The sequence below is a fragment of the Megalobrama amblycephala genome, linkage group LG8 (assembly GCF_018812025.1).
Source record: "Megalobrama amblycephala isolate DHTTF-2021 linkage group LG8, ASM1881202v1, whole genome shotgun sequence".
Taxonomy (NCBI): Eukaryota; Metazoa; Chordata; class Actinopteri; order Cypriniformes; family Xenocyprididae; genus Megalobrama; species Megalobrama amblycephala.
Genome location: NC_063051.1, coordinates 21,458,294 through 21,484,132, shown reverse-complemented (window position 1 = coordinate 21,484,132; position 25,839 = coordinate 21,458,294). Strand labels below are relative to the sequence as shown.

At 36.5% G+C, this 25,839-nt stretch overlaps 1 protein-coding gene across 2 annotated transcripts in view; it reads left to right on the top strand.

The window, feature by feature from the left end:
* Nucleotides 1–24,792, top strand: part of nos1apa (nitric oxide synthase 1 (neuronal) adaptor protein a) — a 141,730-nt gene extending 116,938 nt beyond the window's left edge. Inside the window, exons 9-12 of one of the 2 annotated variants that reach the window (XM_048200058.1) lie at nt 545–710; nt 3,251–3,400; nt 18,302–18,611; nt 24,138–24,792. In XM_048200058.1, coding sequence (XP_048056015.1) covers nt 545–710; nt 3,251–3,400; nt 18,302–18,611; nt 24,138–24,699 — 1,188 coding nt within the window. In that variant the 3' untranslated portion in view covers nt 24,700–24,792. Of the gene's footprint in view, nt 1–544; nt 711–3,250; nt 7,577–18,301; nt 18,612–24,137 lie in introns of those variants that run through there. The other variant, XM_048200060.1, reaches the window with a different exon arrangement.
* The last annotated feature ends 1,047 nt before the right edge of the window (nt 24,793–25,839 follow it).

Genomic DNA, 25,839 nt, shown 5'->3' with positions numbered 1-25,839 from the left:
TTCAATATAAATGCATTCAAAATATATTAAATAGAAATGCATAACAACATGCATGAAATGATGCATTTAGATACACAGCTTTTGGAGATGACATTAAATATATAAATCATTTCAAGTAGGACTTTGAAATTGTCCAGAATAATAATAATACAATTCTATTGCTATTGAAGCCCAGGCAGAATCCAGTGTGTTCAGACATATTCAGACATAGTTAAATCAAGGCTAATTCTGAAAGTATTTATGAAATAATGGCTTAAATGTTTAATCAAATGAAAAGCTAAAACTTTTCCTTCTTTAATTTTTTTTTTTTTTTTTTTTTTAAGTAGCTTTAAATTTGAATAATGTTTTCAAGTTGGAGATTTACTGAAGTTGAAAAGTGGGAAGAGTTTGAGTCTTCTGTTCCTAGCAAAGACGACTCTAGGAAATATGGCTAATTAACTGCTGGATGTCTCCGTGTTGTTTGTTTGCTAATATGTTCTAGTGTCTGCTTATCTATCTATTGGGTGTACTGAAGCATGCATACTATCACTTGTGTGTTCCTCAGGTTCATCTGCTGAAGGATCAGCTCTCCGCAGAAGCTGCGGCAAGGATTGAGGCCCAGGCTCGAGTTCACCAGCTGCTGTTGCAGAATAAGGACCTACTGCAGCATATTTCTCTCCTGGTCAAACAGGTTCAGGAGCTGGAGCTCAAGCTGGCTGGACATGGCTCTAGTGAGTATGATTTCCTGTGTTCAACTTGTGTTTTGTGACCGAAATTAATTGTAGGCCTACCTTATTTAATGCCTATAATAATAATGAGAGTGTTTCATTAAAACATCTTTTGCATCCATTAAAACATCTTTATTAGATAATTTGTTATCTGTACATTAAAAAAAAAGAAAAAAAGAAAATGAATGCATTAAAATCAAACACATTTTGATATGAAAATATTTATTTATAGTCAGTCTTTTTTTAAGTAAGATTATTTTAAGTAGAAAATGCACATATTCACAAATACATCCATGCGTGGAATACAACAGTATTGTATTTCTGTTGTAATTTCTTTAGCTTCATGCTAGCAATAAATAATTAGTCTAGCTCACCTGCTAGTTAGGTGTGTAGGATAATAGGCTATTGCTAAAAACCCGATACATAAACTAGAAAAAGAAATCCTGCACACTATCCCAACTTGCCAAAAATATCAAAATTAAAATTTGGCAGCGTGTCAGTCCCATGACCTTCATCAGGCATTTACATTTTACCTTAATGCTGCAAACCCTCAAAACTTTGTGCAAAACACTGAAAGAAGTTTTTTGAGTTTGTTTTTATGAAGAGCATAAATTATAAATATTTACTTGAGATGTATTTTAAATTAGTCTATATATTTTAAATTATATATTAAATAATTATGTCATGTCTACAGATGTATTCATTTATGCAAAACTTATTATTAGTATTAAATGTAGTGGTTCAATATTAAATTGTTGTTGTTGTTGTTATTTTTAATGCTTTGTTATTAATATTATTATATTTTATTTTAATATTATTTTAAAGAGGACAAAAACACCCAGTGAATGATGCTGGTGTTCGCTTGTAACCTTGACTTCAGAGCAGTATGTGGTGTCATCATTATAGAAGATGTGAGAAGAGATTTGACAGTCGTTTACTGACGTCTCTTACAGGGTGACAGTTGGGACAGTCAAGGATGGGAGCTCTTTATCATGCAAGCTAATGTGAAAGACGGCACATCTCAAGATGCTGCTGGTCTATATGAGTGTCCTCAAACGAACTGCTTTAAAATAAGCTTGAAATCAACCCATGTGGAGTGCGCATCCATGATGGGAGAGAAGTTATAAGACAAAGTGAAATTATATGTGAAGGAGAGAGATATGAGGGGAATGGATGGGAGGGTCTGAGAGAAAAGACAAAGAGGGTAAGAAAGTGCTGCTGAAACACATCAGATATATTCAGAGAGGGTAAGTGAGGATGTGTTGCAAGGGTAAGAGCACTGTTATAAACCTGCTGGAGCAGAAGAAAATGGAAAAAGTGGAGCAGAATGACATTATAAAGCATTATGCAGATGACATCCACTGAGAAGAAAGAATGTAAAGACTGAAAACCAGTTTTGGGGAACATTTCTTTGAAATAGTAGTTTGAAAAGGTACAAGGAACTGTAGTAGTTAATTAAAATTTTAAACCTTAAGAATGTCATATTGATTAGTTATCTAATTGCCAGCAACTTACTGTCGACTACATTTAAGCTCATTCTGTTGGAATCTAAGAACATGTCTGATGTAAAAACTCCAAAGCCAGCCTATTTATGCAGGGATTCCTTAAGAATGATTGGTCAACTAGACAGGGTTCAGGCAGCCCACTGACTAGTCAGTTTTGAAAAGTTCAAAAGGTTTTTTTGTTTGTTTGTTTTTAAAGCAGTCTCGGTAACACTTTATTTTAGTGTCATTGTTACATGTTACATGTAGTTACTATAGTAATAACTAGAAATTATGCATAATTACATGCAATTAACCCTAAACCAAACCCTCATCCTAACCCTAAACCTATAGTAAGTTCATGCAGTTAATTATTATTACTCAGTACTTAAATGTATAATTACACTGTAATACTGACACCTTAAAATAAAGTGTAACCGCAATTTCTTATGTTCACCAAAGCTGCATTTATTTGATCAGAAATACATTAAAAGCTGAAATATTGTAAAATATTATTAAAATAACTCTTATCTATTTGAATATATTTAAAAATGTAATTTATTCCTGTTATGGCAAAGCTGAATTTTCAGCATTCAGTGTCACATGATCCTTCTGAAATCATTCTTATTTGCTGCTCAAGTAACATCTTATCACAGTTGAAAAGTTGAGATGTTATATTTAAAAAAAAAAATTGTGCAAACTGTGATATACTTTCAGGATTTTTTGATAAATAGAAAGTTCAAAAGAACAGTACTTAAGTTTTTTTTTTTTTTTTTTTTTTTTTTTTTTGTAACAATGTAAATTTTTACTGTCACTTTTGAACAATTTAATGTATACTTGCTGAATAAAAAATTTAATTCTTACTGCCACCAAACTTTTAAAGAGTAGTATTTTACTTATTTATGAATGTATTGTATTTTCCCATCTTTTTTCTTTATACTTTTCAGTTTGCTTTAAAGTTACTTTGAAGCATTAGTTTAAAATTCATGTAAGCCGCTCTCAGACCCTTGAAACGAGTCAAGTGTGAAAATGCCCTCATTTTCTTCCTCTCTCTCTCAACAGTGGGATCTCAAGACAGTCTCCTTGAAATCACTTTCCGTGCTAACGTGCCCCCGGTCCTATGCGACCCCACCACCCCAAGACCAGAGGACGCCATCCTTCCTCAACTCAACGATGGGACACCGCTCTCCCTGCCGCTGGGCAGTCCAATAGGTAGGGACCAGTGCTTGATCAAGTTTGAGTGTTTCCGCTTTCTCCCCGGACCACCCCAACAGGATGAGAGCCCTGACACGCCATCCCAAGACGTCTCGCCCTCATCACGAGATGAGATTTTGAGTAGCCTCGAGCTGCTAAAATTCCGCGAGTCGGGAATCGCTTCTGAGTACGAGTCAAACACAGATGAGAGCGATGAAAGCTGGGGACAGCAGGACGAGAGCACCCTGCGTCTGCTCAATGTGCTTAACAAACACGGCCCCTCTGACTGCTTGGAGGACGAAATTGCTGTTTAATGTGATTTTGTGCACATGGCTTAGAAAACACTGCTTGATGTTCTGCTTAAACGGTTCAAAGTCAATGAATGTCAAAATTGTCAAACCATCTTCTGCTCTTTGTACTGCTGATGATTCTGGGAGACCAAGGTGACTTCAACCATTTGGTGGCTGTTTTATTTGTTACCTTTTGTGTAAAATATTGAAGAGCAAACAGTCCCAAAGCATAGCAAATGCTGTTGTCTTCATTTTGAAGTTTAGGGACACACATCAGATGTCTGAATGGAACGTTCACACAATCAGCGATTCTAGTGGCAGTATTGTTGGTCATAATGGCCTACTTCCAAACACTTCAGTCATAAGTGGGATATACAGTAAGATTCACTCTAATTTGAATTAATTGAAGAATATGTTTTCTTGCCACTAAAACTTGACATTCTTTATATAAATTGGAGCAGTGCATAATGCATAATATGAATAAGATAGATCATTTTGACATGTTTTTTAGTAAGTTTAATTAGTTAATTCATTGGGTATCATGAACTAACAATTAATGCTTTTCATTATTTTCAGAATTATTAATATACGTTTGACATTTCAACATTGATGTCATGAATTTAATTAAAGTGCCCCATTATGCCATTTTTTAAGGTTCCTAATATTGTTTTGGGAGTCTACTACAACAGGTTTACATGCATACAAGGTCAAAATACACTTTCGTTTTCTCATAATATACATTTAATATCATCTCATTTCTCAGAGATTCTTAAACAATTTATTTGAAGCAGTTCAGAGATTCAGTCTCTCTAAACCCCTAATTTCCGTGAGCCTACTCGGCTCTGATTGGTCAGATGGCCCAGTCTCTTGTGATTGGTCTACCGCGTACAGCATTTGTCGGAAATAAAACGCCCATTGCCATAACTGAATTACAGCTCCAGAGGCTTATCAATTCCAAAGACTATAGATATAGAATGATGGTTCACTCCTTTTAGTTTTGAATGGGAGAAACTGCAATGCGCAATATGGCGAAATACGTCCTGCATTCTAAATAAAAGATCCAATCGCTGATTGGTAAAGTCATTACGTCACTGCAGCTGCCATTAGAAGCGTTAGACTCGCGATTAGGACTGCACTTTGGCTAGTCTAGCCTGAAAAATAAGCTTTTTTAACGCTTTGAGCACAAGAAACAACATTTATGGGACAGTTCATGTCAAATTTTGTTGCTGATTTGAAATTTAATTTCAATTTTTAATTTAATTGTGAGTAATTGTGAGTTCGCCAAGCAGTTTTTGAGATTTCAGGATTCCCCTATTCAAAAAGATAGGACTTGGTCTTGGATGCCCTGAGGCGTATGTGGGTGTCTGTTTATTCGGCAAATATGGCCACTGAATAAACAGACTTTCTTTGAAAGGGACTTTGTCAGTTCTCTGTCAGTTCTCAAGAGAATGTATACAATGTATGGACAGAAAAGATGGAATCAATTTAATTATCAATTCGAGCCTGAGTCCGACGATAAAACTCAATCATAAGTGCGACTGGAGCAGGACGTTTCTCAGTGTCAACTTAGTGGTATGTTATAAGACATTAATTGACATATTTTTAGACAATAGTGGGCCCACAGCTGATTAGCAGAACCACAATGGTTAGCCGGAGACCTACAGCTGCACTGAGTGTACACAACATAACATACAAAACTACGTATTTTGAACAATCGAAAGAAAATATAAAAATCAATTATTAATCATACTTACAGGTTGTGATTCAGAGGAGCAAGTTGGTCCAAATAAACTGGGTACTGACGCATCTTTTAAGAGCAAGCGTTTTGCGAATTTGAGAAGCAGTCAATAAAATGACGGGAACACAACAAAAGTTTGGGATTGTACTGCTGTGGTATTGTTGAAAAAATGAATTTTAACCTCTGATTCTTAGCAGCCTCGTCATTTGGAAGTGAAAATAAAACACATTTACTTTCACTGCATAGAACACAGCGTCTTCTCGACTTGGTGTTAACCACACAAAAAAGCTACAGCGTTTGAGGGTGGGTCAAGTTGTTCATAAAACATTGTCGAGCATTAGGCAAATGTGTTACCTAGTGACGTGTACCCATCACGGAAGTGGGATTCGAATTCCCGATGACTCATTTAGGCGGTTCGGAGTCGATTCTTTCTTTTGACAATAACTTTATTTATTGTGCACTTTCGGCTTTACAACTTTGCAGATCGTTTACATTCACAGGCAGCTACATTACACATTGCATTAAAGGTAATATTCAAAAAATGCATAATTGGGGCACTTTAACCATGAGTAATATATATATATATATATATATATATATATATATATATATATATATATAATTTTTTAAGAATTATATTTGAATGGTTTATATATAAATTAACAAGTTTAACATTATTCTAAAATCGTAACATTTTATATCTCTGCATGTGGCAAGTGACAAATCTAGAAAAGACGAATCTAGAAAAGTTAAATCTCTCCCAGAAGGTGGATCATGTCAAACATCACATTGATTCTCGTTTGCATAAATTTCTAAACTTTGTTGCATCCCTGAAAACACCCACCTTCCAATTCCCACCAGTGGCGAATCGCTGTACGTGTGTTGACGTTCCTTTAGAGCCCACGAAGCAATTGCTTGTTATTCACAAATAAGTAATTGTTTTCAACTACAAGAGATACAGTACATCTATATGAAATTAAATTTAGAACAAATTTTATACATCAGCCTGTGATATTCTCTATATCTATAACATCAGTTGTACAGTTGCAGGTTTGTTTCTGGGCAGTATTAGGCATGTATGCACTGATATCCTCAGCCACTTAGATCACCTTTCATCAGAAGTGCTCAGAAAAAAGACAATTACCCAGCAACATCTGTTTTAGCATGCACAACAGAACAGACTCTTAATTGAATGACTGCGGACTGAGGACGCTAAGCTAATTATACCCTAAGGGTAACGAGGCGTCTAAACCGGTCAGATCTTTACCAACAAGAACCCCAATTAACGTGTCAGAATTTTCACAACCCACATCTTTTGTTCATTATTTTCATACTCAGAAGAGCTTGTCGTGTCTGACTGCCTCGCGTATGAATTTTTGTACACATTTGCTTTCTTGCATTCGGTTTCTTCTGTGCTTCTAAAAAGTGATATTTCAATGTCTTACCTGTACCTCTCTGATAAACTACTCGCCTCTTTAACCTCTGTTTCTATTTTCCTGTTTTTCCCTCTCCCTCTCTCTATTTCTCTCTGTGTGCCCAGTGTCATTTAGAGCCAGACAAGTGCACACGATTAGCTTGGTAATAATAGGGTGGTAAGCAAGTCTTCCCACACATACAGGACATTGAAAGCATTTCTGTTGTTGGTTTAGTCTTAAATGTCTGTATTTTCCTTGATTTATGCACTGTGCAATATCTTTTTTCTTTAAACAAAACAAAAGTTATTTACCATCTTTAAATCTCCCTTAGGCTTGTAACAAAATCTTCCCACAGATTCTTCGTTGCATCTCTGATGAGGGATTCATGACCAGTCGTGTTGTCTCGCAGCAGGTCTGGAGGCCAAGACCCAGCTGTGAGCTGTGGTCTAAATCTGAAGACTGGTGTTTTTTTTCTGATTTCTCCTCCTTCAAGGACACAGTACATTTGTATTAGTGGTGTTTGCTTAAGGCGCCAGCATCACTGTTACTGTTATACACAAGTTAGGGATTTGAGCAAGTCAAAATAAGTATTATTAATGCATAAATCATCCCACATAGTTTTTGTTATGGGCATGATTGATAACTTAAATCATGCAGCTTTTTGAGGAGAAGTGTGCAGTTGCTTTTCTCACCAGTCGGATGATTTTTGCAAGGTGAACAATAAAATAAGTGAAGAAATCCCATAGAATTACATTGAAGTCATGTCTATGGTTCATAATATCAATGCTTGTTGCCCGTCACTTGGAGTGGGCGCATAGCCTTTAGTCTGATAAATGTCTATAGATGCTGGTTGAAGCTGAATTATCTACAATACACTTTAATTTTCTAGGTCTGGTTGTCTAACTTTGCAAAAACCAAACTGGCTTGATTTTTGTCAAACTACAGCTTTTTTACATTACTTTTTTTGAAAAATGTAATTTTTGAATTCACCCTATTTTCTAAATGCATGTTATTGAGCTCGTGAACAAATCATCCATGCATATTTTTCTTTTTTCAGAGTGTCTATTTACACTAAGTGCAAATATTTACACTAGCTCCACCCACCAATGTCAGGTTGGGCCACTCAAGTTTAAAAAACGTGCAAAACTCAACGTCTTCAGTGGCACGGCAGTAGCGTGTAAGGCTCGCAGGCCTGACTTTTACCATGATCGACAACGGTTTGAATCCGCCTTTTACTGTGCTCGCTCTTCTCCATTTTCCCATCACATCAGAAAGGCATTTATTTTCAATAAAAATGACAATAATGTGGAAATTAACTGCCTAATGAGTGTTTGATAATATTAAAAGTATTTATTGTGTAGGGTTAGGGCGGAGGTCGGCAACTTTTGCGGCTCTTTAGCGCTCCCCTAGTGGCTCCCTGGAGCTTTTTCAAAAATGTATGAAAATGGAAAAAATATATTTTTTTGTTTTCATATGGTTTCTGTAGGAGGACAAACATGACACAAACATTCTTAACGTTTTCCAACGCTGTAAAAATGTGTATAATAAATATTAAATTTCAACATTTCTGTCAACGAAGATTTGCGTCATAGCCATCGACGTCACTTTCCCGCCGAAAGCGCGCTCCCTCAGCTGGACTGAGTGGCAAAAGAACCTGCTGCGTGACTGGATTTAATAGAGGAAACTGCGAAAACGCGAGTAAAAACAAACGAATTACACTAAAGGTTGGACTCGAAAGTGTTTCTTACAACTTGTCAAATAAACCTAATCCATGGATATTGACATGTAGCCAGGAGTCGTGTTTCCTGACATATATATGTGCCTGATTTGACGCCGAGGAAATACATAAAGCAAATCTGCCTGTGAATATTTTATATAACTACAATATAGGTAACTTAGGTTTAAATCCGCGTAATCACTTAACGTTATATCAATGTTATATATATATATATATATATATATATATATATATATATATATCGTCATATTGCCCATCCTTAAAACATATAGTTTTATAGTATAGTTTTTGTCAGTGTTTATTTTAAAACACACAATTATGCAGAATATAAGATGGAAAATATTTAATAGATGATTTGTCAACATAATATATAACAATACAATATATATGGAATGATTTTACCTCAAAATCCAACAATTTGACACAAAATGATAACTGCAAATCCATGTTTCTCTGCTGGAGTCCAGCTGTTTCTGTGAATTGCACCGATCCATTTGCTTTTTCTGTAGCTTTCAGCAGTTTTTAAATATATACCTCGAGAATACCTCATTATGTATTTGTAGCCTACTTAGTCATTTTGATAGTAGGCTAATATAGCTAATATACACTTACAGCCTGTGTTGCCTTCATATAAGGCTTTTAATTTTTTGCGGCACCAGACAGATTTGTTTTTTGTTTTTTTTGGTCCAATATGGCTCTTTGAACATTTTGGGTTGCCGACCCCTGGGTTAGGGGAAGGTGTAAGGTTTTTATTCTCCCAATAAGGCAACATCTATTTAATAATTGTAATAAATATAGTCATTTTCACTCTAATATTAGTGGTGTAAATAGCATCTATCTGTATTTTCACTTAGTGTAAATAAATAGCATCTATTTCTATTTGCAAATAGCTGCTGCCTTTTTTTGGAATTTAATCAAAATATCATAACTCGATTTTCTGACTCTTTTTTGGTGACATATGTCTGACTTCTCAAATCATTTAGTCCACCTAACCCCCCATCCCCCCTCCACCCCACCCGTCCCCTTACAATGGCTGCCGTTTATGCGTGTCTGCTAAGTCCAAAAGACCGTAGGGTGTCCCATTTGTCCATTTCAGAAGGGTGCTCGTGAGCACCCTCTTTGCGGTTGATATGCGCACTCAATTCACTTTTTTGCCCAGTTAGCACTGAAGTGAGCTCCGCAGCAGACTTCTACCAGACAGTCAAATCGCCATTACGTCACAAAAATGTGGGCTCAGAGGAAGATCGCTAGGGCTTAGGGTGCCATTTGGGACAGGGCCTGCAAGTGCGCATTCAGCTGATCGTCCTCCATTTAATCAACAACCTATTGATAGTACCGATTTTTAATTTGATTAAATTAAACAAAAAATTGATAGTCTGTTCACTCAATGTGTGTCACAATATGAAAAAAAGGTCTGTTGCTGCTTCAGTTTCATTGAGCACATTTACATGCACACTGATACACTTATAATTCCCAAAAATCAGCCTCTTGAATAACTTGTTGTCCTGGTTTATATGTAAACTTTAACTAATAGCCCTACAACACAAGTAAACTGCGCTTACAAAACTTAAATCAGGTTATTTCCCGGTAGTGAGGTCAAAACATGATCATTCGTGTATCTGACTCGGAGTAGGCTATTTCATATGCTATGTCGGCTGTGATGTTAAATAAAGCATTAAAATATTCCAACATGTCTGCATGAAATTTATGCACTCATATATTATACTCTCATGCAGTTACAGATGCAGCATTTTGACTAAACACTTCGGCTACATGAGATGAGAGCACATTTTCATCATTTTTTGAGTCAAGAAAGAGTCTGAATTTGTGATAAATATTTCCTCGAAAGACTCGCGCTGTCTTGATGTGCTTAAATATGCAGTAAGGAAGCTTTCCTGTCACATATCACACATGCGCACTTCAATAAGCCGGCAGAACGCAGCTTAATGTGTTTACATGCCGGGAGAAATCAGAGTAACCATATGATAAACATATGATATTAATAAAGTTAAAGAATATAAAAAAATGCATATATAAAATGGCATAGGCCTACATTTATATATATATATATATATATATATATATATATATATATATATATATATATATATATAGTCAGAAACGGTAGTGCAAATAAGTCACAATGACAGTAATGCAAGTGAACGGTAGTGTAAAAAACATTCATGAAACAGACATTCTCAACTATATTTCTTGAATGTAAAAGAAAAAAAAAAGTAAAAATACAGAAATAATACACATCTGTGGCAGAGCACCCATAGTGTGCGTCTCAATCAGCTCTCTACTAGTCAGGGCACTGATCAGGGAGTCGGCCACATTCATTTACATGGTATACTGATACACGACCTAGGAAGCTAGGGAGCTGTTTGAGATGCAGGGATAGTTTGTAGGGGTCTTCCTCGTCTACTTACTTTCTCTTCGTCGTCTTGTGTGCTCGGCAAGACCGTTTTGTGCTTGAGCGCCACCAAGTCGTGTTTTACTGTAACTTCAGCAGCTCCAGGCACGTGAACAAAAGCGCCAATCTCATTGGTCGGCCAGTTTTTAACGCGGCGCGTCAAACCAAAAAAACGAACCCGAGGCGTTTTTTTAAAATGACGCTTTTACGCCTCGCGTTTTTCGCGTCGGTGTGCACACTCACATTGGCGCCCATTGTTTAGTCACGAGCATAGGTCACGAGGCGTTAAACGTCGGCGAAAATCGCGCGCGATATTCGTACCGGTGTGAACAGGCCTTAAGGTGCAAAAATGATCAGTTTAAGCTTAAGCCATTTATGGCCTTACTCTGATAAACAGGTTAAGGTGTTTACATGACCAAATGCATTGTCGACTTATTAACCATATTTGGGTTAAGAACGTGACTTTAAAGTTTGTGTGAGCGCATTTATAGAACCTTAGTGTTGGGCTCTTTTGATGTGACAAATCAAATCCCACAAAGCTCTAACAACTCCATAGAAATACTATGGAAAGCATTTAAAACACAAACAATTTGGCAGTACATTTTTACATGAGCATACTCTACTAAAAGTCTTTTATTTGATACTGATGCCTGAGGAAACATTGCTAATTATTTCATATTAATTATTTTTGCCATTGATCTTGTCCTTGAATCCTAGCCACTGTCAATGATTAAAAAGTCAATGATTCCACACAAAACAGCTTTTGGTGTCATGAATAATAAACCATCACTTGTCCCCTCCTGTAGGTTTTCAAAGTATATGACTAATTTCAAAGCTGTTAAAAATGAGCTCTATCATTTTTAAGAGCTTTGCAGTGACACCGTGCGACTGTGTAACCGTTCATTCAACGTTAGAGTCATTGTCAGTGAATGTTCAGTGACTTGAATTAAGTTGAATTACTGGATCAAGGTTCTTTAGCTTTTAAAAACGGCTATACAAATTGGCATCGCTTTAACAGCCACCTCTAAGTGTACGCTTTAAGTTAAACGTGAATATTACAGTTGATTGACTTTCCTAGTTAAGCTGAGGTTCGGTCGTTCTGCGATTCCAAGAATCGCTGGCACACAAATGGAACCACTTCGGATGCCATATGCAAGCACAGCTGCTTCAAGAAATAGAAATAACCACTAAAATGTGTGGAGCTCACAAAACCAGCGAGTGCAGAGAACACCATCTGAATCGCTGTGTAATTTAACGGATGCTCTGGAGCATCGCTGTCTCATCTTTGCACGCTCAGGGAAACGAGCGGCTGTCGGATTGATCCTTCTCCCTGCGGCGTAATTGAAATTGCATAACAATATCACATCTCATTTTAGTACAGCTGCCGCTTCTGAGAGAAGCTGTTAAAAACTTGGGGCCTCTGAATTAGGCTCAAGCCCGGGCCAACCTGCTCACTTTGTAGAGGAGGCTTTTGAGAACATTCTTTCTCCTGAAGTTTGCACGGCACTTTAGTTTAAAGTGTTCAGCTCCATCTATTGTAGAGACTGTAAACCTTTTAGGTTTCTAAAATTAGACATTAAGACCTACAAGGATACTCAAGGAGATGTGAAATGAGAAGTCCGGGGCCTATTTCTATTGTGTTATAAAGTGAACTCCAATGCAGATCAGTTGATTTGAACCTATTTATGCCCAAGAAGGGTGACACACCATGAAATTAAAACTGCCCTTTAAAAAAAATGAAATAATTAGCTATATTTCACAGAATGCACTGTTACACGCCTTTAGTCCAGTCTGGTTCCAATGATTTATTCAAAGACGCATGAGCGTCGATCAAGTGGATAAGCTGTCATTATCTTGCATCACAGTCTACTTGCTCCAAATCCCTTCATTTCATTGGTGATAAACTTGCAGATAGTTGCATTGCATTCATGATGCTGCTTGACATTGATGTGGCAGAGTCTTTGATTAATTATTGATCTGAGATTTGAAGTCAAAAGAAAATGGGGGCATTGTCTTCCATTATGCTCAGAGTTTTGTTTTGTTTTTCTCTCCAGCAGCATAACGTTGCCATAATATCATCCTCACATCTATATTTTATGTGTTCAGCGCTGTTTTTGGTCTCACCTTAATTTTAACACTGTTCTGTGAGATTTATCGTCTTTCAAAAATCAATTTTTTGCCAATTCATTTTTTAAAGTGCTGGTGTACCTTCCAGCACCCTATTTAACATACAGCACAAATAGTTATTGACCAGAAGGGTTTTCATGCCATTTATGGTTTTTGGTGGGGCTGCTTTTGTTGCTCTTTTGAGGTTTTATTAATTTATTTCCTTCCTACCCTTATATGCGCTACAGTATATCTACAGTACCAAAGAGACTAGTCAGCCAGCAGTGCTGTTCAACAGAGATAAAGGTAATGGATAGTCCTAACAGTGCAGTTTACTTGTGGAGTTCTCTGCCCTTTTCATTAAGGAGTCTTGAGATTGATGCTTTTTTTCTGGACTGCTGCACCATTATAGTGCTCCACCTCGTTTGTGTTAATGATGGAGTTGATAACAGGGAGTCAGATGGTTCAAATGCATTCAGACCCTCTCATCATGTGTTATCCAGGGATAACTTGTTTTTCCCCATCCCCCTGCCCTTGTGTTTAAAGATTCATGTTAGAAAGGGGGTTCAAATGAAATATTGATGTTTCACCCATCTTCTGCTGACCTGAACATCTGCTAGGTCAACCAAGTTGAAGATAATGGGTTAAAATGCTTTATTTATTGCTATTCCCCAAGTGTTGGAGATGGTAGTGTTTTGACTTGGGGTCTAAATATATTTGCTCTTTGCTCATTAGTTCATTTTTGATTCTTTACTAAATGATGCAGTTCATCATGAAATATAAAATCTGGTCAATTTTTGGTTTCATTATTTTTGTATGGTTCATAAATGAAGGGGTCTTGATCATCAGGGTTCCCCTGGTAATGGAAAACCTCAAAATATGTCTTCAGGCCTGTAGAAGTCATGGAAATTAAAAATTAAACAAATAATAAATTAATAATAAATAAAATTAATAATGCATGTATGAAATATATTCTGCAAATTTAGAAAGTACAGTTTTAATAAAAAATGTATTGTATTGTATTATGTCATAATTAATAGATAGATAAATAATTTCCTTTATAAAAGATATCAGTAATATTGTACATTAAATAGGATGTCCAAGACTTTAAAAATATTATAAACTAAAATAAAATTCTTAGTCCCCCTGCCTGCAGTCAAAAATTTCATCCCTTAAAACTCATCTTTGATCACCAAAATTACATAATTAAGTTTTTTCCTGTGAAAAAAAAAAAAAAAAAAAAAAAAACTTTAATAAAGCATAAAAATACCCCAATATGTTTGCAGATATTTAGGAAACATGCTAAGTTCACCTACTTGTTCCTCAGAAAAACAATGCTGCAACCAGACATTCTACTTTGAAAATGTGCGTTCCGTGTCAGAATTACTGTCTTTGTTTTGGTCTGTGTGAAACCATGTGCTGTCAGTTTATCCAATAGTATTTCGACATCACAGGTTGCCATTTAAAGGTCCCGTTTTTCGTGGTTTTTTGAAGCTTTGATTGTGTTTATAGTGTGCAATATACCATGTGTTCATGTTTCGCGTGTAAAAAAACGCAGTATTTTTCACATAATTTACTTAACTGTATACCGCTGTTTCCACTGTCATAAAAACGGGCTGATGACTTCCTTGTTCTATGAAGTCCCTCCTTCAGAAATACGTAACGAGTTCTGATTGTGCCAGCGGTTCCTGTGTTGTGATTCAACAGCTCTGAGCGCACCGTGCCCGGAAAAATCATGCCTCTTACCATAACGTGGAGATGCATGCGCTCAGTGTTATTGTAAACATGTCTTTAATTTTACCCTATCAATTTGAGCCGGAATCAGACCCGGTGATTGAACTGCGGGATGAAAATAACAGCGTTTCGACGACATGGCGACAAACACACTCTACAAACGCAACTCTTGTGTATTCCTGTGGGCGAAGGTTAGTCAAAAAACTGTTTTAGTGACGTCATTAAAGAAGGAAGTAGAGGGATGTAGTCCAAACTGGCCGTTCGATGTAGGCGACTTCTGTTAAATAAAATATCTCGCTTGGCATTGAACTTTGAGCTTTAAAATGTTACAAATTTTATTTATACTATAACAACAACATTACACACTAACAAAAGTTTGAAACATGGGATCACGAAGAACGGGACCTTTAATATTTAGAATTTGGACTGCAGTACCCATTTTGACCATTGGGTGTCATTTCTACATAGAGCCCCTTTAAAATAGCTTGAATGTAACTCTATACCCTTGCCTCATTTAGTATATGTGGATTTATGAATATGCTAATTAGCCCCGCCTCCACTCACTCGCACAAGCTAAATAACGGTAATTAATATGATTAGCCTTTTGCTTGTTATCAAACAGCTAACAATGTGTTGCTAATGTTACACAAACCATGTTCCCGTTCGTGAGTCAGACAGCTTCTAACAATCAGTATCCTTAGAAACACTTTGAACACTTTAGAACGTCAGTGGAGAAAGGCATATAGTTCATCATAACATTGTAATATACATCATATACATAATTCACCTGCTATATTGCTAAATGTACCCGATTTTTCATATCAACAGAAAATATACTGTGAAAACCTTCTCTTGAGACTCCCCTGCTTCAGATCAGTCATAGTTAATGATATGCTAAAGCCCGCCGGCACGTTGACATGATTGGTTACAAGTTTGTAATGTCAGAAACACCAGAGATTTCAAACCACGTTTTTGAAACTGAGTTTAGACAGTTTGCAGTCACTGCAAGTTTAAAGAGAAAATACTTGGCAATGCTGTTGACTTATGAATTAAAATTAAAGCATATTTAAAAACACCACATAGACATATAAACCACATTAAAAACTTGATTTTCACCACAGGGGGGCTTTAAAATCCTTATGCACTAAACTTGAATGACTGGATATATCATAGGAATTAATTGGTCAAATAGAGTGGGAACCCTGTACCATGCAGCGTGTGCATGTGTGGGCTGGACACCCTTTGGTCCAGAGGTTTCCTGCTGGGACACATCAGGAGCTCATAAACCAGCCCAGAATAGCAGCGTGTCAGACACCCTCCTAGCATTTGCTACTGCGGTGGAGCCTCACCGAGGTATTTTAAACTGCTGCCGCGAGCTACACGATAATGCCCAGCCCTGTGGAGAAGGATCAAAACCGATGATCACTGCTTCACGCTCTAATTTGAAAGCTGATGATTTGCTATACATCTTTCTCTCATTCTCACTCAAAATCACTCAATCTCAGACCCATACTTGTGATTTACATCATCATAAAGTCTTATTTTGCACTTATTCTGGCTAAGAACTACCCACTTAGGACTAGACTGTCTGACTAACATATAACCAACCAAGCACAGATTGCGTTTTAGGGATAGATAAATCTGAAATGGCACTTTTTAAACATGATTTTGATTCTAAAGTTGCATTGCAATCAGACAGTCTAATTGAAGCTTTCGATTTTCATGTGTTTTCCAGTTTTGTGTGCAATATGCATCAGACAGTCAGTGAAGAAACCGTGGGCAGTCCGTTGGCCTCCTGAGGCTGATACTACACAAACATAGTAGAACTAGTCTGGGTATTGTAACATTACAATTGTTGCAACATTGTCAGCCATTAAAGGGGATATTAAATGATCTATTTCAGATGTTAGATGGCTTCATGATACACTCATATGAAACCACAAACAAGTGGCTACTTTTCTCCTGCTCATTTCTCTCCAGAGTTCATTATAGCAGCATGTTGTGCTTGTTTAAGCCTCATAGTAAAATTAATAGATTATGCCATTATTCTGCGAATTACTTAAACTGATCTTGTTACCCAGTGGTGTACCTGGAAAAGAAAGGCAGACCCATCACAAATGGCAAGTTGTGGGTTTTTTGTCAATTTTTTTTCCCGATTACCATGACAACAACATGCTGTTTTTGGCACACAAACTTCCCTCATTCATCTGTTTGCCTTGCCTGCAGAGCCAAGACATTGTCAGCATCAAAATAACTTCCCTTTGTCAAATATTTGTGAAGAAAAGCCTCTCTAGTCTCGTTTGTGGCCCCGTGTTTGTCGTCAACGAGAGACTGTCACCAGCTAATGAGAATTCTTACTCCTCCACGAGCAAGTGTTGAAACTGTTTGCGTTTAACAAGCTGGAAATAACTGTGCCACATCAAATGCCATCAAGAGTTTCTTGAAATCACATTTGATTAGAGCCAGCCTAATATACAGCTTTTATTGTAAACAGCTTTGAATGGCCTAAATTGAGGCTGAGTTTGAAGTGGAACACCAAGTCAGGGCTGCTTTTGTTGGCAAATTGCTGTTTCTATCTTTCTATCTTTATCACTGTCGGTCTCCCTCTCTTCGGTCACCTTTTAGAAGGTAAAAGTTCGTTTTTTTTAATATTGTGATGTAAAAATTTGTTTTTTTGCATTTGCTACTCACGCATTAATATACTGTTTATTAAGAATGTCTGTGTAGATGCAAACAATAAATCATGCTTTCTTTGTCACTTTGTATGCTAACCATGAAATAATGCTTCTGAGGTAAGAAACATGACCTTTTGTGATCTCCCAAATGCTTTTATTTCCTTATGATGGGCATTTTCTGCCTATGTTGGTATCATTGTGGTCTTTCTTTTGTTTGTTTGTTTGTTTGTTTGCATGCATGACTTTGTACATTGATATATAAAAAGCTTCACCACTGCATGAAATTAGGAATGCGCAATATATCGGTATCATATCGTTTAAATGTATTAGTTTTTGTTTTTTTAATTGGCATCTGTTTCTATTGGTAATATATTTCAAGCAACATTGGATATTTAATTGTGCATGTTTTTACATTTATATCACATCTGCCATTACCTAATGCTAATTTGTAAATTAATTTCACTGTAATTATGAGCAAATCTCAGAATGAGTATTTTTGGTGATGCCTAAATCCATTTGTACCATTTAGAATGATTTACAAGATAACAAGATCATTAATAATTGTAAATAATAATAGAGAAATTATTCATCCAGAATTAAATAAACCCATTATAGACCCAATATGTTGAACAAATTGGTTGAATGAACACCGTCCTGCAGTGTTGCACTTTCAGTTTTAAACAGTCATGCATTTAAGTCTGTACAAAAGCTACTGAAGACACAGCTCACCTTTAAATGGTACTTTAAATTCAGTAAAGATCCCCAGAGCCTCACTTTGTCTGAAAACCATTTTGTTGTTTTATTCTTTAGTGGACCAAAGCATGTTTGAGAACTGCAATGCAGCGGAACAGCCAAAGCTGAACTTTCGTCCAGCGAGCAGCACCGTGAGTCCAGCAGGCTCCACAGACACATCTGCCCTGGCAGGATCAAAGACAGGAGGCAGCCAGCATCTAAAAAACGCCCTGAACTTGGGCAAAGCCATGGGTGCGAAGGTAAATGACTTGCTCCGCCGAAAAGATCCCAACAGCCTTGGAGACATTGGAGTCACAGAGGTGAATAAGAACGTGGAGCCAGTTTGGTCCAGCCTGACTGAGATGAGCCACAGTACAGCAAAAAACAGGTAAAGATTTCACACTCACAGCTGCAAACAGCAATGACCTCAATACGGCATTATATCCAATTGACTTCATGTGTAAGAATAAAATTGCTAGGAAGTTGTCAGCCACAGCACTTGCTTTTGACATTTTGAGGACAATAGTGCTTCTACAGAGATGGGTTCAAGGCTGGACTGCGTAATGTCCCAATCTGATACTTCCTTTTCACTATCCTGTCTAATAAATGTCAAATAAACAAGGGAGTAAACAAAATATTCTTCTAAACGTGGGCTGATTGTTGATCTGGTTCCAGCACACTTTCATCCACTGAATGAATGTATTCACATTCACATCTCTTTCAGCAGTGATTGTAAAAATAGAAAAAAATGTCTTTGAAGACTGTTATTATATGAGAACTCCATGAGTTAATGCTGAGATTTGACTGACATCTCTTTGAGGGGAAAAAAGGTTTTTTTTTATGCAGGCAGGCACAGCAACTGTATCCACCATCATTATCAGCAGCCTTCAAGGGAATGTACATGTGTCTATTTGAGTCATGGTGTATGTGTTGCATCAGGCAAACTTTGACTTGTGTCAAGGGTTTGGTTTAATTGGCTGAAATCTTACCAGTTGTGTAACATCTAGTATACACATTCCTTCCAGCTTTTTTATTATACTGTATCTGCTTGTAAATTTTATGGAAAAAATGCATTTATGTTCATAATTGGTAGTGCTTGCTAAGACAGTTGTTGAAAGACATTACAAGGGCTAATACATGGTTAGTGCTTTAAACAAATGGCAACTTTTAATGTTAGGCATTTTTCACCATTCATGTAACAGACATGAATGATGTTAAAATGAATTTAAAAAAAGTCCCACAGACTTTGACTCTCATCAACAATCATATCAACAAACCAAGTGCAAATTCCAGTGTCATAAAATAATAAATGAAATAATGCATTTACAAGAAACCAACTTCTTATCATCAATAGTAAGGCTATTATTGCATAGATATGCGACATTATTGAGGGAATTGTGCAGTTATCATGGGAGATTTATGGTAAGTTTACTGTTACATAGGCAAGAATTTGACTAAATGACTGTGAGCGTCTCACATGACTTGAGAAGACCATGACATCATTGCATCTAATGTTCTTGTCCATGGACCAATATATTAACATACAGTACAGTCCAAAAGTTTGGAACCACTAAGATTTTTAATGTTTTTAAAAGAAGTTTCATCTGCTCACCAAGGCTACATTTATTTAATTAAAAATACAGTAAAAAACAGTAATATTGTGAAATATTATTACAATTTAAAATAACTGTGTACATTTTAAATATATTTGACAAAGTAATTTATTCCTGTGATGCAAAGCTGAATTTTCAGCATCGTTACTCCAGTCTTCAGTGTCACATGATCCTTCAGAAATCATTCTAATATGCTGATTTGCTGCTCAATAAACATTTATGATTATTTTCAATGTTGAAAACAGTTGTGTACTTTTTTTTTTTTCAGGATTCCTTGATGAATAGAAAGTTCAAAAGAACAGCATTTATCTGAAATACAAAGCTTCTGTAGCATTATACACTACCGTTCAAAAGTTTGGGGTCAGTAAGAATTTTTATTTTTATTTTTTTGAAAAGAAATTAAAGAAATGAATACTTTTATTCAGCAAGGATGCAATAAATCAATCAAAAGTGGCAGTAAAGACATTTATAATGTTACAAAAGATTAGATTTCAGATAAACACTGTTCTTTTGAACTTTCTATTCATCAAATAATCCTGAAAAAAAAATATTGTACACAAATATTTTGTACAATTGTACACATTAAATGTTTCTTGAGCAGCAGATCAGCATATTAGAATGATTTCTGAAGGATCATGTGACACTGAAGACTAGGGTTGGGTATCGTTTGAATTTGAACGATTCCGATTCCGATTTCGATTCCTTGTTTCGATTCCGGTTCCTAACGATTCTCGATTCCGATTCTTTTAAGAGGCAGGGTCAAAAAAAGTTTAGGATATTTTAAATGAGCTAGCTAACCAACGGTCTTTCTGAAGGAAATAGTCTGACCTTCTCCATCAATTTTAATTCTATGAACTTTTTACTTTTTATGAACTTTACTATGAATTTCTCACAGGGCTGTTTTCAACTACAATATAAATATCAAATCTATGAACTTGAATATAAATATTATAAATTATGAATATATTGAAAACACATTTACACATGAGTGTATGCATTTAAACTGCAAGTCTTAATGCACAAATCCGATCTTTTGACCATATCCGATTTTTTGGCCAGTGTGTTTACACTCACTTTAGACGCCACTGGTATCGATATCTGTGTTTACATTAGGCTACTTCCTGCCCCAAAATGATCGTCACTGATAGTTTTAAATGCACATAGTAGATCCTCGGGTTTTGAATGGCCGTGCTATTAAAATTATTTATATAATTCATGGAGTGGCCATGATTAGCCTGTCAGAATGGATAAGTTAACAGCTGTCATGGATGTATTGCAGCGCGAATTCTGACTGAACGGATATAGACCGGAAAATAAAGGTAATTTGTGTTTGATATTTTATCTACATTAGTTTTAGAATTCCGTTTTTTGAATGAATTCGAGCGAGCAAGGGAGAGAGCGCGCGCGTGCGAAGCTGCTGAATATATGTGTGTGCGCGCAATTTCTTTCATGTTAGACAAAGTTCCCACATTAATATTGAGCTGCGAATTTTTAGTGCGAGTGCATACATGCACGTCTGCTTCATAATACAACATTGAAGCTATATTTTAGTGAGCAAACGTGCCGCCCTCGCCGTTTGATGGCTTGGAATTACAATAGGAATCGGATATGCGTGTTTAGACGTAGGTCGCATGTTCAGAGATCGGATATGTATCGGATTTAAAACCACATTTGGAAGTGGCTCAGATCGGATACGAAAAAATCGGATCTCGTGTGGATTGCCAGGCTGGGGGTCGGAGCCAGAGGAAGAGGCAGCGGAGGACGGTCGGCGCAGCGCATCAAAGAGATTTATTTATTTCTACTCCATGAACTCGGAGGTGCTTTATCATGCACGAAACAATCTTGCCGCAAATGTTGCATTTTGCCGAGATTTCGTTCTATTTAGAAAACTGAAGCCACACTTTGGACCGCCGACGCACGCTATCCATGTTCGACTCGCTCGGTTATGCCGACACTTTCGGTGGACGCTTCTTCGTTGGTGTTAAGCGGTTTCTTCTTCCAGTCGGCGGACTGGAAATCGAAATTTAAACTTTTGACCGATTCCGGGAAAATCGCAAAGCTAGTCCCGGTTCCAATCGATACTCGATACCCAAGCCTACTGAAGACTGGAGTAATGATGCTGAAAATTCAGCTTTGCCATCACAGGAATAAATTACTTTGTGAAATATATTCAAATAGAAAACAGTTATTTTAAATTGTAATAATATTTCACAATATTACTGTTTTTACTGTATTTTTAATTAAATAAATGTAGCCTTGGTGAGCAGACGAAACTTCTTTTAAAAACATTAAAAATCTTAGTGGTTCCAAACTTTTGGACTGTACTGTATGTATTGTGCTCTATCATTCAAAAGCTTGGGTGAATAATTCATTTATTTATTTTGTTTTTAAAGAAGTCTCTTATACTCAACAATCAAAAAATATAGTAAAAACTAAAATAACCTTTTTTATATTTGAATATATTTTAAAATGTAATGAATTTACAAAAAATGGCAAAAATCAATATTTTTTTATTTTTTTTTTTCTCTGTGATGTGTATTTTTCCAGGATTCTTTGATGAAGATAGTTAAAAGAACAGCATTTATATGAAATAGATATATTTTTTATCTTTCAGACAAAAATAAAATAAAAAACTTCTGACTAAGTTAAAGTAAAATACATTTATTTATTCATTCATTTATTTACATTTTTAATTTTTGTCATGTTTTGCCTTTTTTTCATTGTTTTTAATATATTTTATTAAAAAGGTCATGTATAATTATTATAAACAAATTTTAAAAGAATTTTTACATGGAGTATAACATCAGCTGTCAACTTCCCAAAAGTATTCTAAGTAAAGATGGCAAAGCATGAATTATCCAGCTGTCTTCTCATCTTTTTATCCTGCCCAAAAATTATCTGAATTCAACAGTAAGACCGTTTTGCAGCAGGCTTGATCTTTGCTATTAAATTGACCTTTTATGAAGATTTATTCAAATTTATTCACTACTCTTGTATTACTAGTGAATTGTTTTTTATTATTATTAACTTTTTTTAGCAATATTGCAGGTTCACTGAAGAACACTGAATTATTTTGCTGATTACAATAAAACATCAAAACAAACCCATGGTCTACGATGAACTAGATTATATAATAATACTAAAAATAAAATAAACACAATTTAATCATGACAACTCTCGGAGTGGATTAAATTCAACCAGCATTTATTGGCATGGGGCATGAAGTACACATGGCTTGATTTTGGCGTACGAGATCTGCTACGCTGCTGCAAATACAAATTTGTTCAGCTTAGTCAAATAAAACAACAAGGAAAAGGCTGCTGCAAGAATGGTAGAACCCCCGTAGCAGACCTCTACAGGTGGTGCTGGGGAGGAGGAGGGATAACAGCGCTTCACATTGCGCAGCTTGTCGATCGCAGGCTAGGGTACGATATATATGGTTGCGTGGATTTGGAATTACTTCTGATTGGCTGATGCCACGGCGTAGAAAGAACCAATCAGCGCTTGGTTAGAGAGTTTCATGACTGAACTTTGTATTTACAAATCTAAACAATCCCATATTACAAGGATAATTTCATAAGATACACAATCATTAAGAAGTCTGTACATATTAAAGAGATGATTCTAATATCCATAACCATTTGGAAGTCTGCACATATAAGGAATGGGTGATCTCTGGTATCTCTCACTTCGGCATCTTGGAATTGTCAACTTATTTGCATTCCTCATCTGGCGATCTGTAAGCTCCTCCCTGAGGTGAGATAGCAAAGCTAGACTTGTATAACTTTCTGACAAAGTCAAGACACAGTTGAGTTTGTCTCTCTGCAAGAGTACATAGTACAAGGTGTTTGAGAGCATCAGAGTAACTTAGACCTTTGACCAAGTATGATTTTACAGACCCGGTTCTGCACACTTTCCTGTCTTCTAAAACTTGATTTGCAGTCAAAGAACTGTGCCAAACAGGAACTGAATATTCCAACGCAGGGCACACATATCCTTTATTGATGTTAACCAGTTCAGGGTCACGGACACCAAATTTCTTTAACTGACGGAGATCAAAGAGCTTTCTGTTGGCTGAGGTCAACATGCGATCCACTTGACTAATCCATCTCAAGTCATTCTGTAATTACAGACGGAAATGATGTAATCTTACAAATCTTTTTTATTTTTTAGTAGTATCATTTTGGACAACCATGCGAGAGAACTAAATAAATTCAGACCACATGTTTGCTCTGATCTTTCCTTGTCGTTCTGTCTTGCATGATCACATTGTGTCTTTGCTTTTTCTTTCTCTCACACAGTCACATTTCCCTGGACTCCTTCCCTCGGCTAGATCCCCCACCTCCCACTGGTAAAAAGCGTCTCCCACGTGCTCTGAAGACCACCCAGGACATGATGATATCCTCTGACCCCGTGGTAGCATCCCCAGAATCCTCTTTGGTCTCCTCACCTGAAAAGAACTCCAAAGATAAAGCCGAGATTCAGCCTGAAACGAGCCTTGAAGAATCCGGCCTTGAGAAACCTTCAGAACCCGGCGACCGTGTCGTCAGCCAGATGGAGAATAAGCCCGGATTAGAACTAGAAAACGAGCCCACAGCTGTGGTGACGCATGAGAAAAATTCTGAGGATGTCGATCAGTCACAGCGGCTGCTTTCTGTTCCAGATCTCATTCACAAAGACAATCTGGACCCAAAGAAACTGGCCAACTCAGAAACTAGAATGGCCTCCACCCCATGTCCAGGGAAAGGGGGCTGCCGCATCAGCGTCACTGAAGAGGAATTGTTGGGAAACGGCACTGTGGATTACCGAACCCTCAACTTGGAGAACGAAGAATCCCACCCTGACCTGCTCTCATTTGAATAACACGTTTGCCCCTCCAGATCATTGATTCTCCAGGCTTCCACAATGACAAAAGAGGCCAAAGTGGGTTGAATCAGTCATTTAGACTGCTTTCATTCTACATTTCATATTTTTCCTTTATAGCAAAGTACCACTGATTGTACTTAGTTATTTCATAGATATAATTATCCAAATGATGAAAATCATTATAGTTTTTTTTTTTTAATCATAGCACCATAATTCTTTGAAAGATTGTATTTGTGGACCTGTAATCAAAAAACCATGATGAATCAATTAACAGAAACCAAAGTCAATACTACACTGCAAAAAAAAAAGGTTTTTAAAGTATTCCAGTCAATATTCCAGTAAAATTTACTGATAAATTTACTTGAAAAGCAACTCTGCATAAGATATTAAGACTTCTTCTCGTTATATCTTGAATATTAGTGTATTTTTCACTTAAAGGATTAGTTCACTTTAAAATGAAAATTACACCATGATTTACTCACCCTTAAGCCATCCAAGTATGTCCTAGCCATGTATATGACTTTCTTCTTTCAGACAAATACAATCGGTGTTATATTAATAATCACCCTGATGCTCCCAAGCTTTATAATTGCAGTCTATGGAAACCACCTGTTTGAAACTCAAAAAAGTGCATCCACCCATCATAAACGTACTCCACATGGCTCCGGGGGTTAATAAAGGCCTTCTGAAGTGAAGCGATGCATTTGTTTAAGAAAAACATCCATATTTAACAAGTTATAAAGTAAAACATCTAGCTTCCGCTAGACCGCCTTCCTTATTCAACTTAAGAAAAAAGTGTAACACCTCTCGCAATTCAAAACGCTTATGCTACGTCCTACGCCTTCTGTATTTAACTTGCGAAACAAGCGTATTTAGTTAGTTGAATACGGAAGGCAGTCTGGCGGAAGCTAGTTATTTTACTTTGATAATAATTCTAAATGTTTCTTAAGCACCAAATCAGCATATTAGAATGATTTCCATAGGATAACTATAGTGACACTGAAGACTGGAGTATGATGCTGAAAATGTACCTTTGCCATCACAGGAATAAATTACATTTTAAAATGTATTAAGATAGAAAACAGTATGTTTCTGTGTTTTTGATCAAATAAATGCAGCCTTGGTGAGCATGTTCCT